This window comes from Macrobrachium rosenbergii, chromosome 50, assembly GCF_040412425.1.
Source record: "Macrobrachium rosenbergii isolate ZJJX-2024 chromosome 50, ASM4041242v1, whole genome shotgun sequence".
Taxonomy (NCBI): Eukaryota; Metazoa; Arthropoda; class Malacostraca; order Decapoda; family Palaemonidae; genus Macrobrachium; species Macrobrachium rosenbergii.
In genome coordinates, this window is record NC_089790.1 from 36,929,077 (window position 1) to 36,949,254 (window position 20,178).

The 20,178-nt window shown below is 34.2% G+C and overlaps 1 protein-coding gene across 4 annotated transcripts in view; it reads right to left on the minus strand.

The window, feature by feature from the left end:
• Positions 1–417: 417 nt before the first annotated feature.
• The window catches only part of LOC136832839 (tyrosine-protein kinase BAZ1B-like), a 193,388-nt gene continuing 173,627 nt past the window's right edge, over positions 418–20,178 (minus strand). For all 4 annotated transcript variants that reach the window (XM_067094492.1, XM_067094491.1, XM_067094493.1 and 1 more), the window contains exon 26: positions 418–1,698. In XM_067094492.1, coding sequence (XP_066950593.1) covers positions 1,504–1,698 — 195 coding nt within the window. In that variant the 3' untranslated portion in view covers positions 418–1,503. The remainder of the gene's footprint in view (positions 1,699–20,178) is intronic.

Consider the following 20,178-nt stretch of genomic DNA (forward strand, 5'->3'; position numbering starts at 1 on the left):
ACGTTGTTCACTGCATGGCATATGATGGAGACTTTTTCTACTGATATTTCAAATCATTGCTGAGCTCAAAAACACATCCTACAGTAACAAAATTTTTGCCTTTGAACAAACTGTCCTCAAGAGCTCCAATTATCAAAATCAGAATAGATACTAGTGAAGAACATTTAATTGATTTTAAACAAAGAACATACTATTCCTGGTAACTGTTTAAATTTAAGTGCTGTTGGATGTAAAGATAACAATACCTTTACATTGTTGTTGTTTAATTTCTTTAATAGTTTCAAGCCCAAAATCCACCACCCTACCATAAGCAGATTCAAATGGCAGAAACTGGACTAAATACAGAAATTATATGCTAGTGCACTCTATTAATGTGGTTAGTATAATAAATAGGACTAAAGGCTATTTACACAAGTATCACAAAATAGATGCATTTTATAACTATTTTTCTTACAGAAAAAATATCAGATCAGTCCTCACTGCACACAAATAAGAATCAATTTTGTTCTACATTAAGACTTTAAAGACTTTTACAAGGGAATAATAGCACTTCATATTACTTTGCTCTATAATTAAGATGGAAGCAATATTAACAAAATCCACTATGATATGAAGGGTGCTTCTCTACTCAAATTAGATTCTACACCCTAACATTTGACAAATAGTTACCATCTTAAGTACCTCTATGGCTAGATATCAATAGACTCCATGCACTACTGATGAATACCTGGAATGTTAGATACAATATACACTAATCTTGATTAAAAGAAAGCATAAAGAGGTATTACACTGTACATTGATATATTTATATATAAACGAAATCTAAGAAGTAAAATTACTAAAACACAAATACACAGAGATTAAGTTCATTCTACTCTTATACCATGTAAAACAGATTTTTACAGATATCCAACACCGGTATATTAAAAATTTGCGAGATTAGTACTGTACTAAACTAAACTGGAGTCATGGTAAACTATCACTAACTTTGGCATGAAACCTTGAACAATCCAACAGCCAAAATATACAAAAAAAATCAGTTCCTACAGCATTTGGGTATTTCAGGGTTAGATGCAGGTGACACTGAAGTGCAGTCACAATTCCTCTTATTAGCCCCAACAGTAAAGAAAACCTTACATAATTCATTACAATAAACTAAATTTTTATCTGGAACAAAAAAAAAATAAAAAAAATAAAAAAAAATTACATTTTCTTTTTAATTTACCCGATATATTTAATCAATATGCACTATACTGGATGAAAATAATTTTCAACTGTTTAATTATCTACTACTGCAGAGCAAAGCACATCAGATTGTCTTGTAAGAACACTCGATAGTGAAATAGCAGCAGTAATAATGACTGCTTCATAAATTCAAGAGGTTACAGTAAACCTGTTCATGTCTAACCAAAATTATCAATAAAGAAATACTTCCACTGAGAAGAAATCACCCGTTGGTTACATATTACCATGCAAACCATCCACTAATCAAAGATGAACTAATCAATCTTCTGCATCACCCTCTTCTTCCTTCTCATCTTGGTTGTCGTCATCTTCATCTATTTCAATTTCACTGTCCTCATCCTCGTCATCTTCATCCACCTCTTTCTCCTCTTCATCTTCATCCACCTCTTTCTCCTCTTCATCATCATCTCTTTCTTCTTCCTCCTCCTCCTTATCATCATCATCTTCATTATGCTTTAAGAAAAATTTTAAAGTTACTGCCACTCCAGCGACCAACTTAAAGTACACATGCAGCTTAAATTGGGTACATGTATATCTGGAATGAGTTTTAATATACCACAGACACGAGAGCACTGAATACAAACTAGTACTTTCAACCAATTGTTTTCAATTTACATTTAATGATGGCAAAGTTATAACAATATCCCAAAGTATTACAATAATATTCAATGAAGTTTATATCCCAAAGTACAACAATAATATTCAATGAAGTTTACAAAGTCTAAAATAATAAAAGAAGTACTATATGATACTAATATTTCCAACACAGCATCAATGATAATTTTTTAGGTTACACTGATTACTTCAGTAGAAGTAAAGTAAGAACTCAGCACAAGGTGCTACAGTGAAATGAATGAGAACTGCCAAGACCAGATAAGCTAAAATATAACAAATTTTTAATTAATTTATATTTTTCATAGCTAACAAACCTGAGGTCTTAACATTAGGATAAATCTTCTGGCACCAGCTGGAAACCAGTTAAAAACAATCAAAATTGTATATGCAAAGAATCTGCGGTGTTTGGCATCTAATACACAGATGAGGTGGTAGCGGATCAGAGACCTAGCTGGAACTTGTGATGGCATCAGGCTTTCTTCCAACCCAGGATAAGACACAAGAGGGGTAGCTAGAGGCAGGCAGTCTGTGTTAAGACCTCAGGTTTGTTAGCTATGAAAAATACAAATTAATTAAAAATTTGTCATTGGTTCAAATGTGGAAGAAACCTTTGGTCTTAACATTAGGATAGAATCACACTTGGAAGGAGGTGTAAGAATCCTGAACTGACTGGAGGTTCAGCACACCTGATCAACCTTCCTAGAAATTAGGGTTCTAAAGAAGGAGACCTAAGCCTCTGAATTGTTAGATAAGAGGGTATCTAACACCCAGTTCACTGGCCTAAAATACAATGCAGACAGTCAGATTCATTGCATATATTGAAGTCAAAGAGAACTACTGTATATCTGTTCAAGCAAATAACCCTGTCAGCCACACATAACAGGTTTGTTACCACTCCTCACTCCCCTTGCTGGAGAGAAAAGTAAAGGCTACTGAGAAGCATATTTGTATGTTGTATGGAACATCTAAATTCTGTAGCAGTATGGCTGCAACACTCACCTGTATCAAGCCAGTTCCAGCATATGACGACTGACTATGGCCAAGCCAGTTGGTTTTTTAGCTACATAGCCTTCGACATTGTGGGTTCGTCCGCACCTTTTGATTCATGGGTTTTCATACTTGCCCAGAAGTCTAGCAGCTGAACATCCCACATGTTCAACAGATCAGAGGTATGGTATCCTTCCTTTGCTCTTTCATGACCAGGTAGAGAATACCAGGTGAGTTGAACTGCCAGTCAGTTCAGAGAATTACTTGGAATCTTCCCTCCAATAGTAAGTCTCCATTGTAAAGACCAAGGGTTTGTATTCATGTAGGAACAAATGACAAATTTTTAATTAAGGTAAACTGAAGAGATTGAATGCATACTGGTTGGGTGGGCAGTACTTCCGCCCCTACCATCGTTAACTATTACCGTAACCGCCTTGCAAAAGTTGAACGGCCGGACTTTCCACCTTCACCCTAAGTTATCTGATTTATCCTAATGTTAAGACTGAAGATTTGTTCCACGTATGAACACACGTGAATTTAAATGACGGGAATTCTAAACATTGAAAAGCAATGCAATGAGAGAGAGAGAGAGAGAGAGAGAGAGAGAGAGAGAGAGAGAGATCTGTCTTCATTTACTAGTAACTCATTTGTTACCTTTATGGTCAAATAGTGGAGCACAGCAATTAAGAATGAGAATTTATAAAGATAATCAGGACAGGTTGCATATCATACAATTACAAAATTGATTTGGTGTAACCCATCAAGAACAACTGCAATTCAAGTCCAAACATCAATATAGAAAATCAACTGATTAAAATGACTATTAGAACTAATTATTTAAAATGTCAATTTAAAATTAGAGAAACTTCTTTTATACAAGTTTTGTTTCATTTGTTATCAAGCTACACTGAATGAACTTTAATTATTTTATATTAGGAAATACTGATAATGTCATGTTTTAAGTGATTCCGTTCTTTATAAACTGGGAACTGAAGCCAATGCATTTTATAAGATTATCCTTTTTTTTCTATTGCAAGGTTGTCTCACTGCCTCCTTCCAAAAATACTAGTCCAGGAAATATTTCTTTAGTTATAATTATTATTTTTATTACACAAAATCAGGTGGAATAAGGCTGAAAGGCCATTAACTTGCAATGTACTGTACACAGATGGCCACATGACAAAAAGTGAAGAAAATAAGGTTAATAAAACACATACAAAACATACAGCAATAAGAGTCAGAATAACTAATGGTGTACCGATTTGTTTTAAAATGAGAAAATTCCTCTGGACATTGACATACAAGGACCATTCCACATCTGATTCTCTTCTCCAAAGTAGCCACATAACACATGCCAGACCCCATCCCTTGTTTAATGAAAGAAGTTAATAATCTCTAAATTTGTTTACCATTATTATTATAAATTAGTTTAATGTAATTACCAACTTGCATTTCCAGAGGATTTGTTCTAAAATGACAAGTGAAAATTAGAGCATGATAGTTATAGAAGTTGGAGTGCCATGCAGGAAGAGACCATAGTAAATTAATGAAAGTAAAATGCAAACAGCCAATGCAACTGCGTACTGTGCAACGGACACTATAGGCATTAACCCTCTTATGTGGTAACAGTTCTATTTCTTTTCCTCCATGACAATGATGTTGACTTTTCTCCCTGATTCTTTAAAAATTTATACCAATGATTCTTTAAACTTTAAAACACATTTCACTATCTTAAAACTCCATCCTTGGTATGCTTGGTCCTGTAATATTCATTACAGTTACTCTTGCCTTGTCTAGTCCTTTGTCTTTCTATCTGGCTGCAAGTTATGTGGATGTTTAATTCCTTAGTAAATGTGTCTGAGTTATCTGAACAGTGTATTTTATTAAGTGTGTGTGTAATGGCGCCTGATTAAAAACATGAAGCAATTGGTACCAAGGTATTGTAACAATTATTGGTTTTTAGTGCACTAAAAATAATGTTTACAGTGATTGTAAGCAAAGATACTTTTTGCCCTTTTTAATATTTCTTCATGTTATATGTTGTACGCTTTATCTTTTGAAGAATTTTTCTTTTATGCATATATGTGATGTTTGCTATTGCCTTAATTTTTGCTTTGCATTTTTTGATATTTAATTTTTTGCAGAGTATGTTTCTGTCTCTTTTGTATCCACATTTTTACATGATTGATTTATTTGCCTTATTTTATTTAACCTTTGGGAATTAAAATTTTGTTACTTAACAACTGAAATTTTATTTGAATAATTTTTTGATTAATTAATAAATTAATTTCTGATTTAATTTTGACTGATGATTAATTCAGATTTAATCTAATTTTGTTTTGTTTTCAAGTAATAATAAATTTCCCTGAGACTGTTAATGTCATGTATAATCTTTGAATTTAGAAATAAATTTTTTTATTTAAAATATTATATCATGAGTTTCATTTTATTGACCCACCAGTAATTTTGATTTGAATTAGAGATAGAGTGGTAAGTGAGATATTTTCCTTCAAGTAATTGAAGTGAGCTCGAATCAGGGAAATGAAATAAATAGAAATACTTGAACTTTTATAATGTTAATGGAGTGACGCCCTTAGATTTTACCTCACACCTGTTTAACGAACTTAATCTGCTTTCTTTCATGATTGATAAGTTTTATAAGGGATCACAGTTGCCTTTGGAGAAATCAGTCATTTTGTATGTGTGATGAGGGTTTAGATGTCTGGCTGTTGTGAATTGTCGAATTAATGGTAAGTTTGGTAATTAAATATCAAGTACTTAGATACCAGGTTTGATTTGAAGAACAGGCACTGGACACTTCACACATATATATATATATATATATATATATACTATATATATATATATATATATATATATATATATATATATATATGGGTGATCCTCGATGGATACGCTCATAACGTGTCATAATCCAATTTTCTACGTAAATCACAACTCTCCTAAATAACAACCTATGTCATCCACCTTGCTAACGCAATAGTGAAGTCATAATTTAGAACATCAAAACACATTTCTATGACATACATGGACAAGAGAAAAACACATGGACATAAATGTAAAATACAGCACTGTAATGTGAATGAATGTAATTAATGGAATAAAATTGTAAAACTAGAGAGCAAGAATTATTTAATCATTTATGGGGACTGCGTCGTAACCATGAAATGTCATAAGTCAAGACCATTGTAACTAGATGATCGCCTGTATATCTGTATATATGAGGCTATCAGTCGAGAAACATGCCAAGCGCCATCCTGGGTCAAAATATTTTTTTATTTATTTTATTATATTTTAAAAATGACACTTGGCATGTTTCTTGACTAAAAAGCTCATATATACTACAGTAAACCCCCGTATTCGCGGGGATGCGTTCCAGACCCTCCCGCGAAGTTAAAATCCGCAAATACTTGTAAACCCCCTCTAACAACACTTATAACTGCCTATCTTTAAAGTTCAAATACCGAATGTATACTTAAAGTATCATTGTACATGAAATATACCTTAAATTATTATCATATTACTGTATTAATCTAAGTTCCTCGTTGTGCGAGTCGGTAGAGTTGTCGGCTAGCACTCTGCTAGGCCCGAGTTCGAGTCTCCAGCTGGCCAATGAAGAAGTAGAGGAATTTATTTCTGGTGATAGAAATTCACTTCTCGGTATATTGTGGTTCGGATTCCACAATAAGCTGTAGGTCCCGTTGCTAGGTAACCAATTGGTTCTTAGCCGTGTAAAATAAGTCTAATCCTTCGGGCCAGCCCTAGGAGAGCTGTTAATCAGCTCAGTGGTCTGGTTAAACTAAGATATTTTATATACTGTATTAATCTTTGAAATTACATTATTAAATATCATCATTTCAAAGTCATCTTAAACATTAGTAGCCTTGAAAATATATACATACATACTTCTAACCCTTCCAGCCAAATCAGAAGGAGAGAGTTACCACTATGGCAAATTCAGCCAGCCTTGTACTGCAGGGCAAGAGAGAGAGAGAGAGAGAGAGAGAGAGAGAGAGAGAGAGAGAGAGAGAGAGAGAGAGAGAGAGAGAGAGAGAGAGAGAGACTTTAATCTCTTGAGGAATGTTAACCCTTAAACGCCGAGCCTCTATTTACAAAACCGTCTCCCGTATGGCGGCGGCGTTCGGGAGCTAGCGCCGAAGCGGAAAAAAAGTTTTTTTAAAAAAATCACAGCACGCTTAGTTTTTAAGATTAAGAGTTCATTTTTGGCTCCTTTTTTTCTCATTGCCTGAAGTTTAGTATGCAACCATCAGAAATGAAAATAAATATCATTATCATACATAAATATTGGAATATATATGACAGCGAAAAAAAACCTCATATAATTGTATACAAATCGCGCTGTAAGCAAAACGGTTAAAGGTAATGAGTTACTTTTTTTTAGTTGTACTGTACACTAAATTGCGATGATTTTGGTATATAACAGATTGTAAAACGATTAAAGCAACACAGAGAAAATATTATCACAAAATGATGCATGAATTAAATAACGCATGGGACGTAAAAAAAGTTTTGTTCAAAAATTCACCATAAATCGAAATATTATGCTAGAGACTTTCCAATTGTTTCAAAATGAAGGAAATTGATTGAATATTACTAGACTGTAAGTTTTTTTTAGCTTACAATTGCATTTTTTTACCATTTCGATCGAGTTAAAGTTGACCGAAGGTTGATTTTTTTCTATTTATCGTTATTTATATGAAAATATTTCAAAAATGGTAAATGCTAAAAGCATGATTTATTTTTTGTTGTATTCTACGTCCTGTTGCCTCACAAATACGCAAACACTCGCCAAAGTTCTGCAAAACACGGATGCATCAAGATATCGCTCTCCGACGATGCGCCGCTGATGCTTTCTGGTGCGAGAAGGAAGAAATTCGCACATGCGCGTCTGGGTGACGCTTATAAACAAAACAACAGCGTGATCCGTGAACTCCCAGCATCCCTCAAGGCGCGTGATTTAAAACCTTTCGCAAACTAGGCCTATAATTATTTTTCGGCGAATATTTAAAAAAACCATTTTTAGTCAACGTACCATACGTCCACTTGGCAGCCAACAGACAATTTTAGTCGACGTATGGTACGTCCAGTAGGCGTTTAAGGGTTAATCCATTTCTCTTTACAAATTTGTGTTATATCTTTTTGAGAGAGAGAGAGAGAGAGAGAGAGAGAGAGAGAGAGAGAGAGAGAGAGAGAGAGAGAGAGAGAGAGAGAGAGAGAGAGAGAGAGAGAGAGAGAGAGAGAGATTAATTTTTATTATTTGTTATTACTTAATCTTATTAAACTTAATATTAATATTTGAAAATTGGTATTGTAAATCATTACTTTATCATAAAATATATATGTAGATACAGTAGAGTATTTAGTCACAAAAATATGAAAACACAGAACATTGCTCTACAAAAACACCAGCAAATGGGTGAGTTTCCCGTGAATAATTTATAGACAGGTTCCACAAAAAATTCCGGAAATCCCTGAGTCTGTGACTTGTGAGAAGGCAAATAATGGGGTTTACTGTATATTGTATAAACTGTAATTGCTGGCGTCACCATATTTTACAAGGATATTTTGTAGAAAAAAACAATTTTAGTATGTTTAATCATACAGTTATTGAAATATATTTTTCATCACATATTTACTGAAATATATGATTTTGTAGGGAAAAATGTATGATTCTGTGCATGAGATACAATATTGTGAGAGTACACTGGAATAAAGTATTAAATTATATGTAAATTTACACTTACCTTTAAAGGAAAGTAAATGAAATTTGAGGTAAATAAATAACAACTGTGTTATCGAGACAGGCCACCAGGCCGGTGATAAAATTTTGTTTGCATTTCATTTATTGCAAATAGCTGACAGGCTAACTGCCGACGTATGGAAAGCAATTTTTCGTAAGTTTATTTATAATATATTGAAAACACGTTGAATTATCAGTCTGTTATCACAAACTTATGGAAAATTGCTTAAAATATGTCGGCAGTTAGCCTGTCAGCCATTTGCAATGAATGGTTGTAAACAAAATCATAGCACCACCCTGGTGGCCTGTCATGATAACACAGGTGTTGTTTATTTATGGCAAATTTCATTAGTTTCCTTTAAAGATGAGTGTAAATTTACACATGGTTTCATACTTTATTCCAATAACACAACTTACTGTAATAATTAGGCTTGGTTTTCAATGTTTCATTATTAGCAATAATTTTTGTACCTACCCAGTTGCTCGCCATAGGATAGGCCTAGCCTAGCCTACAGTGCTTAGTCTCCCATCCATAATACAGCATTGGACACAGGCCCATTTTCAGCTACATTTAAAAATAAAAAAAGTGCACCTAATACGCGGCCAAATACTATACAGTAGGTCCTCAACTTATGGCGGAGATCCGTTCCAGCACCAAGCTGTAAGTTGATTTCCGCCGTAAATCGATGTTTCACCGTTACTGGCACTTTAACGATGCTTACAGTGTCGTAACTTGATTGTAAGTGCCATTAACTTAATGCCTATTCTTCCTGATAGCGCTGTTAACGGCGCTGTAACTTGATGCAACATCAAGTTACAGCAAAAGATCAAATCCTATGTAAGTCGATGTCCCGTAATTCAGTGATGCACTGTATATACAGTATATAACAGACAGTACAGTGGGTCCATGCTCGATCGCAGATCAGTATCTGAGCCTTTAGTTAATTGCAGGTTTTTCTGTGGAACGTATCCCCAAATATATTGCGGAAAATTCACTAATCCACGGACTTTTTCATAGAGCAATATTCACTAATTACTGTATTTTTATGTTATTTTCGTGACTACATTTTTTTTATAAAATATTGTTTACTAATTTTCAAATATTGATATTAATGTAAACACAGCAAAGTATCAATAAAATGTTAACATAAAATCCCTCAATATTGATCAATTATCACTGTAATATGTACTGTAAAAAAAAAACCATCCAGGCATTTATAATTGTTTTACTGATTTAAACATAACTTGGTTCACCCTCTCTCTCTTCATGACAACATGCTATTGGCTGGAAGGGTTGGAAGAAGCAAACCAAACAGCTTGTAGCTTGGATACTGGCCACTAATGTACGAGTTTTATTTTTCTTCTCTCTCTCTCACTGAGATAAGTGAGAGGTTTTTTATGCAAATGTATGCTTATTTGTTTTGAATAGTTTTATAAACATGACATTACTTTGCCATTTATTCTTTTATATTTTCCACACTAAAATTACAACTTTTTGCATTTCAATAACTATAGCAAAATCCACCACTATTTGCAGCTAAGCCCCACCCACTGTTTACGTCATGACCATTGTTTGATGCTGAATGGATGGCAGTGGTTTTGGAAAGTTTGTTAATCTGCGGTTCTTTTTATCTCCATTAACTTATAGCAATGGTTGTTTTACAGAGCTGAAATAAGTTCTGCTGATTATCAAAAGGAAATGTTATATTATCCCTTGAAATAAAATCATAATACACATCTCTCTTAAAATGGTAAATAGGAAAATATGAATAAAATCAGGAGTGTTCTGCCATGCTGGAATGCAGTTTTTCGTAAATGAGGTTCACCTGACCACGGAGGTGACACAGAATGTTCAAATCGGTGCACCTCAACTACCGGACAATGATAATTACTGTCTGATACTGTCAAGAGTGTTCACCATTCTATATTTAAACACCAAGATTGTCTCAGAGCTATGCAGACTGGTATTACATATTGATTTCAGGAAATTTTACATTTTAATAGTCATAAAATCGATTTCAGTGCAATTGTTTACACATTCGGTGGGATGACAAGCAGTGACTGCACTCTACAAAACCAGAATATGCCTATGTTTAACTTAAAGTTACATTATGATAGGGTATATGAGTGATACTTGATATAACTTAATGAGAATTTTCTTAAGAACATTATCTCCTTTAAAAATAATAGGATCACAAAAATGACGTAGACCTATAATGTACAATGATGTAAACCTGTAATGTACAATGTCTTTTGTTGGTTTCTGCAGTTTGTAACGTTAGGATTATACGCCTATCTTATATTCTGCCATTTTAATGTGGTTCTTGTTGTGGTTATTCTTGTTTTTTGTTGTTGCTGTTATGGTGCTTGTAGTGTCTTTGAAAACTTTTTATATGGTGACCTGGCATTGCAGAATAAACATGGACCTATTCATAAAATACTAATAAAAAGATTTATCTGCCTATTTTCAATTGAAATTTGGTCATTTGTTTTAATTAAAAGTAATCGGGATCTTCATGAATATATTCTATGCTAGAATATTCTCCTAACAAAAGAGAGAGAAATTTCCTGACACTTATTCATCCTTTTGTCCAACAGGGTAACCTACAAGAATGACCCCAATTCAAATGAATCAGACCAGTTTGGGTCATCTCATGCATGTCTTTTTCAGCTATCTATTTTTTTCTTATTTTGTTATCTTCCATAGCCTTCATTTTCATAGAAATGCTACAGTAGCCTTATATTTAATCATCACAGTAATATAACTTGTTATCCCTTCTATATAATTTATTGAGAGCAGTTCGATAGTTGTGAGAAAGGCTGAGACAGCCCTATGATTGGTCTGTGCGCCATTGGCTACATGCCCAGAAGTTTTACTTTTTTCTCTGTGGTGTAAGTGGTGTTACAATTATTATGGTCATCCATGTAAGTACTCAATGATGTGTATATGCACATGCTTATACGTGTATATTCCACCATATTTGTATGCATTATATATCATGAGTTAAAACTTCTATACAAATGCAAGTAGAAAATGATTTGAAATAAGAAAATGACATGTAAGCCTATGCCCTATTGTGATGTTTTCTCCATTTGTAATGTTTCTACCACCTTCAAATGCTATGATGTTCCTTTCTTATTATTTATTTTATTTACAGCCCATGTAAAGAAGTTTATTATTTCCTTTATAGTTGCTTTACCATTTCTGGCTTTGTTGTTATAGTAACATTTGAGCCCCAGGAGGCTTAGGAAGACAGTGTAGTTTTCTTACTTCATTAACACTAATAAAATACACAGTATTTATACAAACTAAGTGAATCAAAGTATGAGCCCCTCTTTCTTCTCAACCCACAACTGGTGAGGCTCACGACCTCACTTCTCTGCTTCTCTCTTCTATCTGTCTGCTTTTCTCTCTCTTCAAACTTGCTTTTTGAAGGTTCTTGAAAAGAAAATGCCCATCCCATCAATAGGTGGGCAATAGCTTGTGTCCCGCCTTGTAAACGTCCTAAGTGGTTGGAGCTTATCTAACGACATCCTTTTGGGTGTGATTAAATGACTTAATCCCCTCCTTCGTAGGTGGGACTAATGTCACCGGAAGTCTTTAGGTTCCAGCGAAAGCTGAAAGGTCAGCTCACAAATACAGTAGGACGGGCAGGCATTTTTGTTACTGATTCCGGTTAGATTACTGGCACCCGTGTTTTGGCTACATAATCATAACACTTCCTGTTTTGCCATTCTCTCTCTCTTTCATAATAATTCATTCTCTCTATCTTTTGTCTATTACAGGTTCTCTCTCATTTCTTTTTCTCTCTTTTATATTTACGCTATTCCTAACTAATATTCTCCCAGCTATCATTACACTGTCATTTCCTCAAAATATAAGAATCTGATGTGTAGGCCTATGAGCTGTCATTGCCTAAAAATATAAGAAATTGACATGAAGGCCTATGCCTTGCCATTGCCTCAAAATATTAGAATTTGATAAGTAGGCTTAATCTCACAATGTTATTAGCATTGACATGTAGGATTATGATGAACTAATTCCCTAATATCAGTACTGGCTGCATAAGTCTATACTTCAATTAAATTAACGTAGTCTGTGTGGAACTGCTTATGTAGGCCAACACAAACTTAAAAAAAAAAGAAACAGGCAAGATGCTTGTAATTAGGCTGTCTAAAGACAGGAAAGATGCACAGACCAAATGATCCAAGATCTTCATAATGATATTATGTAACTTAAAAAATATACCTTTCATTGGAGATATCAACTGCATACTTCACAACTCCGGTAAGTCAGATCTGTGATGTTATCATTCCTGCATGGAGCTAAACATGACTGAACGGAATCAAATCCATAATGGTAATCATATGGGCTGTTAATTAGTGTGATGTCACTCCCCTTTGGAGAGCTAGCTAATCACTGAAGTGCAGAAGCAGGGCTTAGTTGCAAAGAGCCTTGGATTTTGCTATAGGTAATTTATGTAGGTATACAGTACCCATATGATTTACGTCATCTTAAACTTATCATTATTTCTTATAATGTACAGTATTAGTATTTGAACTATCAAAACTGGTAGTTCAAGCATTTTAGTTTAGAGCATACAGGGTATGATAAAAAATGATTTACTAATTTCCAAATGTAAACAGCAAAATATCAATCTATTAAGGAAAATATGGTAAATTATTTAAGATGTTAGCACAATTCTCAATCTTTTACTGTTACGAAGTCTCCTACTTAGGGGGAGGAATGTAGGCCTAACTGTCAATCTTGACATATTGAACTTGTGAAGGGTAGCACCTGGGCATACGGTCTCTCTCTCTCTCTTTTATGCCAAAGTATACTAGCAAAATGTGAGCGATGGATAGATAGACAGATAGACAGCAAGGGAGAGTGGTTTGATAATATATATATATATATATATATATATATATATATATATATATATATATATATATATATATATATATATATATATATATATATATATATATATATATATATATATATATACATACTGTACATATATATAGTCAACCCTCGTTAAGATGGACTAATTGGGGGCCAAGGTGTCCGTCTTAGCCAATAGCCCAGTTTAACCAGCGATATCTATATATATACCTATAAATATACTGTATTATTTTTATAAAGAGCATGGATGATAAACCAATGTAGAAACGTTTGATTTAAAGCTCATGGTAAAAGATGAAAAATGAAGAATAAAACATGATAAAAATGATAGAATTCAGCCACATACATAGATGCCTAGGCAGAGACATAGACGCATAATTGTTAAGTAAAATGAAGTGGAGTCTCCAAAATGAAAAGCAAGATTTTTTTCCCTTCATGTTTTTTTATTATTTTAGTTATTTATTCATTATAGTATATTATTGTCTATATTAACCCTTAGTAGACAGATTGAGCTTGTGTGTGAAGTAAAACAGGTTTGGGGAGGTGGGCGGATTGAGCTTGAGTGTGAAGCAGAATTACGCACCACTATTATGGTAATAATGATTCGAAACAAAGGTGCCAATACTTCTATACACTATAAATTCACTAATGGCAACTTTTATACAGACGTGAGAGACTGAGAGTTAGGCCAGTATCAGTAATGCTCGTGACTTCAAAGGGAAAGGTACTCCATCTCTCTCTCTCACATGAGTCTTTTTGTAAATTTGCTTGTAAATATACGAAGGGGCTGCTGTTGGTTTTTGTTTTTGTAAATATACAAAGGGGCTCCTGTTGTTTTTTGTTTTTGTCTTTTACGATAGTATGTCGGTTGTAAATGTAATTTTACAAATAAAATTGAGAGAAATATTAGAAAAACTATGTAAAAGTAAAAAAAAGTTACCGAATCTTCCTTCTTGTAAACTTAAGTGAATATTTTACAACAAATATGCAAAAAATTTGTTACTGCTTTTATTTCTTATCTGTTTTGATATTGTGTGAGCAGTAATTATTTTACAAAATCCAAAAACTTATTTATTAGAAAAACATATATAAGTTGATAAAATTTACGATTGTCTTGTAAACGAGGCCCCACAAGGGTTTGTAAATACAGTAGTCATTTTCAACTTCTCGTGGAAGGTAGGAAAAATTTTTTTAGAATTTTTTTATTTATACAGTGTGAATGTACGTGTCATTCTCTTTCCATTAATATGATTTTTTTTTTTGCCGACCTCAAAGTTTCCCCGGTCTGGGGTGCTGCACATTGATAAATTATGCCGTCCCTTAAGGGTTAATATACTGTTAAATAAATGAGATTAAGATCATCAGTAATAAAATAGTGACAATTCAAAATATTAGGACAATTAAGACCATAAGTTCACTAACACATTTTGTTTTCAACAAAAGCATTCCTTAAAATGCAAAAATATATATGATCAAAATGATTGTAATTCAATTTGTGAATTTAACAGTAAGACTATAAAATACATTTCATCCTATCGATCTTGGAGAAGGTTTTTTTCGTCGTTACTGACGTTGTAAAGGAGTGAAGCGCCTCTTCATTTCTGCATTAATCAGGTCATGTATATTACCTGTTATTATTTCATATTTTTATATATCTCTCCATACGTATTACTGTCCAGCCTTTCCTCCGATGTATGTACAGTAAACCCCCCGTATTTGCGGTTTCACCTATTCACAGATTTCTCTATGGAACATATATACACATTATTCACTGAAAATTCACCCATTCACAGAATTTTTCAGAGAAATATTCACTTTTTACTGTATTTTCATCTCATTTTCTCGACTAAATGCACTTTTTGTGATAAAACTATTAAAATACTCAGGTAGTGCTTGAGTTACGATAATTTGATTTTGCAAAGGGGTAAACAATTAATACCGATACGACAATATTTAGAAAATATTTTAAAATTTCGAGCAGGCGCAGGCAGCAGCGTACAATCCCATCTTCTAGTTAAAACAGTAAAAGAGAATGATAAAAGTATTGTTAGTAACGTGATACTCTTGTGTAAATGCGTACAGCTATAAACAACCAACCGAGAAACTGTTGTTTTGCTTATCACCGAATCGGATAACAACAGCCCTTTTGCTTGTATTTCAACCATCGTACAGTAATAAACAATTACCGTAGTTATAGTACAAATGATATTAAGTGGAATAGGACTGATATATTTTACATTAGACCCTTATTGGGTATGGATAAGAGATCGGCAAGGGAATATACGGCTAAATTTAAGCTGCAAGTTGTAGCTGAAGCTGAGAAAACAAAGTTCAAGCTGCTAATGACTATTAAATTATCGTGCATCGGCAACATGGACGAAACTCAACTATAATTAAAATTGGAGAGAAAGTATTTTAATCAAAACTACTGGGCATGAAAGAACACTTTACTGCTATTTTAACGCTGATAAACAATAAATACGTAAAGCTCGCTTTATGATGAAATCAAGTGAAAATAGCGAACGGAATCTCGATTTTTTTTACACGGTACGAGAAAAGTTGAGATGCACTCTAATTAAGGAGAATGCTTGGGTTCTCTTCTCTAAATACTAAAAGGCACTAAAATACTCACAGACAAGTGAGACTTATTCTCTATGTGGCCTCTCTCCTCAACTAAATGAGGATACAGCAAAGATCAATGTTCCAGCAAATGCTGATCAAACCAAGGATCCTATTCTTCCGCAAGAGGGCAACAGGAGGAGACAGCTGGTGACAGGAAGCGACACCTGGCGACAGCAGAAGAGTCCTCCACTGCATCCATGACTTGATGAAAGGGAGACAGTCTGAAGTGACTTGGCTGAGTCCACAAGAGTCAGCTAGTGAAAGAAAATGGGAAATGTTGGGAGGTGGGGGGAGGAGGAGGAGGAGGAGTTACAACAACTCTTCTGCCTCGTCCAAAAGCGAGTCAACACACTTGAGAGCATTTCCAAACAACACATCCTTTGAAAGCTATGTAACTAAAATAATATCTAGCTTGGAAGCAACAGAAGACTCTGTAACAATGGTAGATTTAGAAAGAGAAACAATCCAGGCAGAAGTAACATATTTGCCAATAGCTGAAAAAAAAAGCATGCAAAGAACAAACAAGAACATTTCGATGGAGAGAAAGAGGAATATGCTAGCAGACAAGGATTTAGAACGAGCAAAAGATGAGAGAGTGGTTAAGCAATCAACTGAGTCGATACAACATCAGAACAAGTAAAATTCACCACAGACATATTATTTTTAATGAAACTGTCTATACCTACATAATTAGTCCTATACATGCTAACAACCTGATACTAGGTGCTGATGATGGCAGAAGTTGCATACGTAGCGAAGATTAACGTTTACCAAAATGATCTTTGGGCTAACGCATGATACGAGACAATGAGCATGAAAAACAGAGAGGCATGTGACGGAGGGCACAGAACCACATCACCCCAAGAACCGACCCGGTTCCCTGGCAGTGGACTTCTTCCTCAGAATCCAACTGCTGCAGGCAGCCCTAGGCTTGGGCTACGGAAAAGCGAGGGCACAGAAACCTTACCTCTTATGAGGAAATGTGAAAATGATCACACACTATGGGAGGGGCCCGAACCAGTTCCCTAACCAATTCCAAATTCTCAATATGCTTTACCTAAACCAAAAGGGGAGCAGAAGGTGGAGCTAAAGAGGAAGCCTCAATACTAATTAAAGCATTAGCAAAGAAAAAGCCTAGACTGAGTATGGATAACTACAGACAAAGGACCTGGAGAAGGGGGAGAAATGACAGGTTGATAACCTGACCTAACTAATTGCTTTCACAATCTATGTGGTTCCCTTATCTTCCTATACTAACAAACTTTGAGTATAAAGTCCTTCAAAAATCCCTACTTCCTCACATCTATTCTCAAGATCACACTTTAAACCATTGCAGCCAGCGTAAACAGTGTGTATCTCCTAATTAATCAACATCCTGCGAACAGAGTAATCATTCCTACAGAACCTGACATTCTTAGCCTTGATTCTAGTGGAGGCATCTTAGGAAAAATAAATGTACAGTACTGTGACAGCAGCATACAGCCATGAACAATACCAGCAAGTACCTAAACACAATGGTGGCAAGGAGAATCCTGACAAGGCTAAAACATTCGAAACACACCTGGTGGAGAACAGGTGAACTAGACAGTCATCCCAGTAGCCATTCAATCTTTTGTTTGAATGCTGATTCAAGTGCCTATCGGCACAGAGATACTGTATAAGCTAATTTTAACAGTAGGTAAGATTCATCTCAAATAACTTTATTACAAGTATAGTTGACTTTAAGTATGACTCTTACACATAACATAACAGTACACAAGAGAATATTTTTTTACATATTTCATCTCAGTAGTTGTTCTCTCTCTCTCATATCCTATGCACACGACTGCATTTTATCTTTTGGGTTGTAAAAATAAAAATGGAGAAAATATAGTCAAAATAAAATGAAAAGTGTAAAATATAAATAAGTAATTACATGTGTAACAACACGAAACAAGCTGTATCTTCACCCATCCAACACAGCATCCCCCTTTGCATACCAGTTTTTAAAATTTGTTCTATGTAAAAACAATGAAAATAATGTCTTGTAATACTCCATCTCTCTGAGCAACTAAAAAATTATTTTTCTAATTATTTCGGTGGTAGGCCTCAGTCAAGTTGATTTTGACACCGTAAACATTAGCCTATACAGGCAGTCCCTGGTTATCGGCAATCCGGTTTTACAGGACTTGCCTAGCGATGAAAATTGGCGATTTTCGGCGCTGTATCAGCTTATCGGTGCAGATAATCGACTATTGGCACCGTTACATACCTAACAGAGGTGCCAATAAGCACTGAAAATCACAGATTTTCTTTTATCGTCACGGCGTCGGAACGGAACCCCCGCTTACCATTGCCTTTATCTTAAATACTGCATAATAACTCTTGGACTTGTGCCAAAAGATACTTTTAAGTGTAACACCCAGCTTGGGCCAACAGGTAACATACATTTTGTATCTGTGTATGGAGCAACCCTCTAAATCAGATATAAATTTCCTTAAAATATTGCATGATACAAGAGTATATACAGTACTTATCTGAATCCAAGAGATGCACATGCAAAATAAATTGCTTCTATACTGTATGCAGAACCATACAATATGTAAAAATAAAAAATAAACATGGTTTCTTTTTATACACAATTAACCAAAATTCTTTATAAAAAATTGAGAGAGAGAGGGAGCTTCCAGTAAAAGTGGAGTGAGTTATCACTTACAATGTGCAATGTGTAGCACAATTTTGCATCAACTTCAATCCTGGCTCTAAGTTTTTCTCTCTTTTGCTTTTAACCCTTAAACGCCTACTAGACGTATCATACGTCGACTAAAATTGTCTGTTGGGTGCCAAGTGGACGTACCGTACGTCGACTACAAAAAATTTCAACCTTCGGTCAACTTTGACTCGACCGAAATTGTAAGCTAAAACTCTTACATTCTAGTAATATTCAATCATGTACCTTCATTTTGCAACAAATTGGAAGTCTCTAGCACAATATTTCGATTTATGGTGAATTTTGAAAAAACTTTTTCTTACGCCAGAGCGGTAACTCTGCGAAAATTTCAGAAATTCTTTCGTCATTTTGTCGTAATTTTTGCACTGTTCTATATTAGCCGTTACATAAAGTTTTATATATGAAAATGTGCACAATTTCATGTACAATACAAAAAAAATAACTCATGGTTGTAGCTTTTATCAGTTTTGAAATATTTTCATATAAATCACGATAACTGCCAAAATTTCAACCTTCAGTCAACTTTGACTTGACCCGAAATGGTAAAAAAAAGCGCAATTGTAAGCTAAAACTCTTACATTCTAGTAAAATTCAATCATTTACCTTCATTTTGCAACAAATTGGAAGTCTCTAGCACAATATTTCAATTTATGGTGAATTTTTGAAAAAACTTTTTCCTTACGTCCGTGCAGAAATTCTTTAACACGTTGTCGTAATGTTTGCACCGTTTTATACTAGTCGTTACATAAAGTTTTATATATGGAAATGTGCGCAATTTCATGTAGAATACAACAGAAAATAACTCATGGTTGTAGCTTTTATCAGTTTTGAAATATTTTCATATAAATCACTATAACTGCCAAAATTTCAAGCTTCGGTCAAATTTAACTCGACCAAATGGTCAAAAAACGCGCAATTATAAGCTAAAACTCTTACATTCTAGTAATATTCAATCGTGTACCTTCATTTTGCAACAAACTGGAAGTCTCTAGCACAATATTTCGATTTATGGTGAATTTCTGAAGAAGAAAAAAAACTTTTTTCCTTAGAAGAAGAAGAAGAAGAAAGAAGAAAAAAAAAAAAAAAAAAAAAAAACTTTTCTTACGTCTGTAACTTTCGGCGAACATCTCAAATTCTTTCGTCATGTTTGTCGTAATGTTTGCATTGTTTTACATTAGTCGTTAAATAAACTTTTATATGTGAAAATGTGCGCAATTTCATGTACAATACAACAGAAGATAGCTCATGGTTGTAGCTTTTATCAGTTTTGAAATATTTTCACATAAATCACGATAACTGCCAAAATTT